Raw genomic sequence first — 682 nt, 5'->3', positions numbered from 1 at the left:
CAAACCCACCCCCCGACCCCCGGAGCCGTGCCCCTGCGGGCCGCCCGGCGGCACGGGGATGGGCGCGGGGCTGTGAAGCCGCGGGGGGGGGGCGGCGGTGGTGTGAGGCCGGGAGCCATGGGGAACATCTCCTCCAACATCTCCGCCTTCCAGTCCCTCCACATCGTCATGCTGGGCCTGGATTCGGCGGGGAAGACCACGGTCCTCTACCGCTTGAAGTTCAACGAGTTCGTCAACACGGTGCCCACCATCGGCTTCAACACGGAGAAGATCCGGTTGAGCAACGGGACGGCCAAAGGCATCAGCTGCCACTTTTGGGACGTAGGGGGGCAGGAGAAGCTACGCCCGCTCTGGAAGTCCTACAGCCGCTGCACCGACGGCATCATCTACGTGGTGGACTCGGTGGACGTGGATCGGTTGGAAGAAGCCAAAACGGAGCTTCACAAGGTGACTAAGTTCGCCGAGAACCAAGGCACGCCGCTCCTGGTCATCGCCAACAAGCAGGACCTGCCCAAATCCCTCCCGGTGGCCGAGATCGAGAAGCAGTTGGCCCTCCACGAGTTGACCCCTTCCACCACCTACCACATCCAGCCCGCCTGCGCCATCATCGGCGAGGGGCTGACGGAGGGCATGGACAAGCTCTACGAGATGATCCTCAAGCGGAGGAAGTCCCTCAAGCAGA

The 682-nt window shown here is 64.1% G+C and overlaps 1 protein-coding gene across 2 annotated transcripts in view; it reads left to right on the top strand.

Moving 5' to 3' along the window:
* Positions 1–6: 6 nt before the first annotated feature.
* The window catches only part of ARL4C (ADP ribosylation factor like GTPase 4C), a 13,296-nt gene continuing 12,620 nt past the window's right edge, over positions 7–682 (top strand). For both annotated transcript variants that reach the window (XM_014955620.1, XM_014955619.1), the window contains exon 1: positions 7–393. In XM_014955620.1, coding sequence (XP_014811106.1) covers positions 118–393 — 276 coding nt within the window. In that variant the 5' untranslated portion in view covers positions 7–117. The remainder of the gene's footprint in view (positions 394–682) is intronic.

The sequence above is a fragment of the Calidris pugnax genome, unplaced genomic scaffold, assembly GCF_001431845.1.
Source record: "Calidris pugnax isolate Ruff unplaced genomic scaffold, ASM143184v1 scaffold210, whole genome shotgun sequence".
NCBI lineage: Eukaryota > Metazoa > Chordata > Aves > Charadriiformes > Scolopacidae > Calidris > Calidris pugnax.
This window is presented reverse-complemented; position numbering and strand designations above follow the sequence as displayed.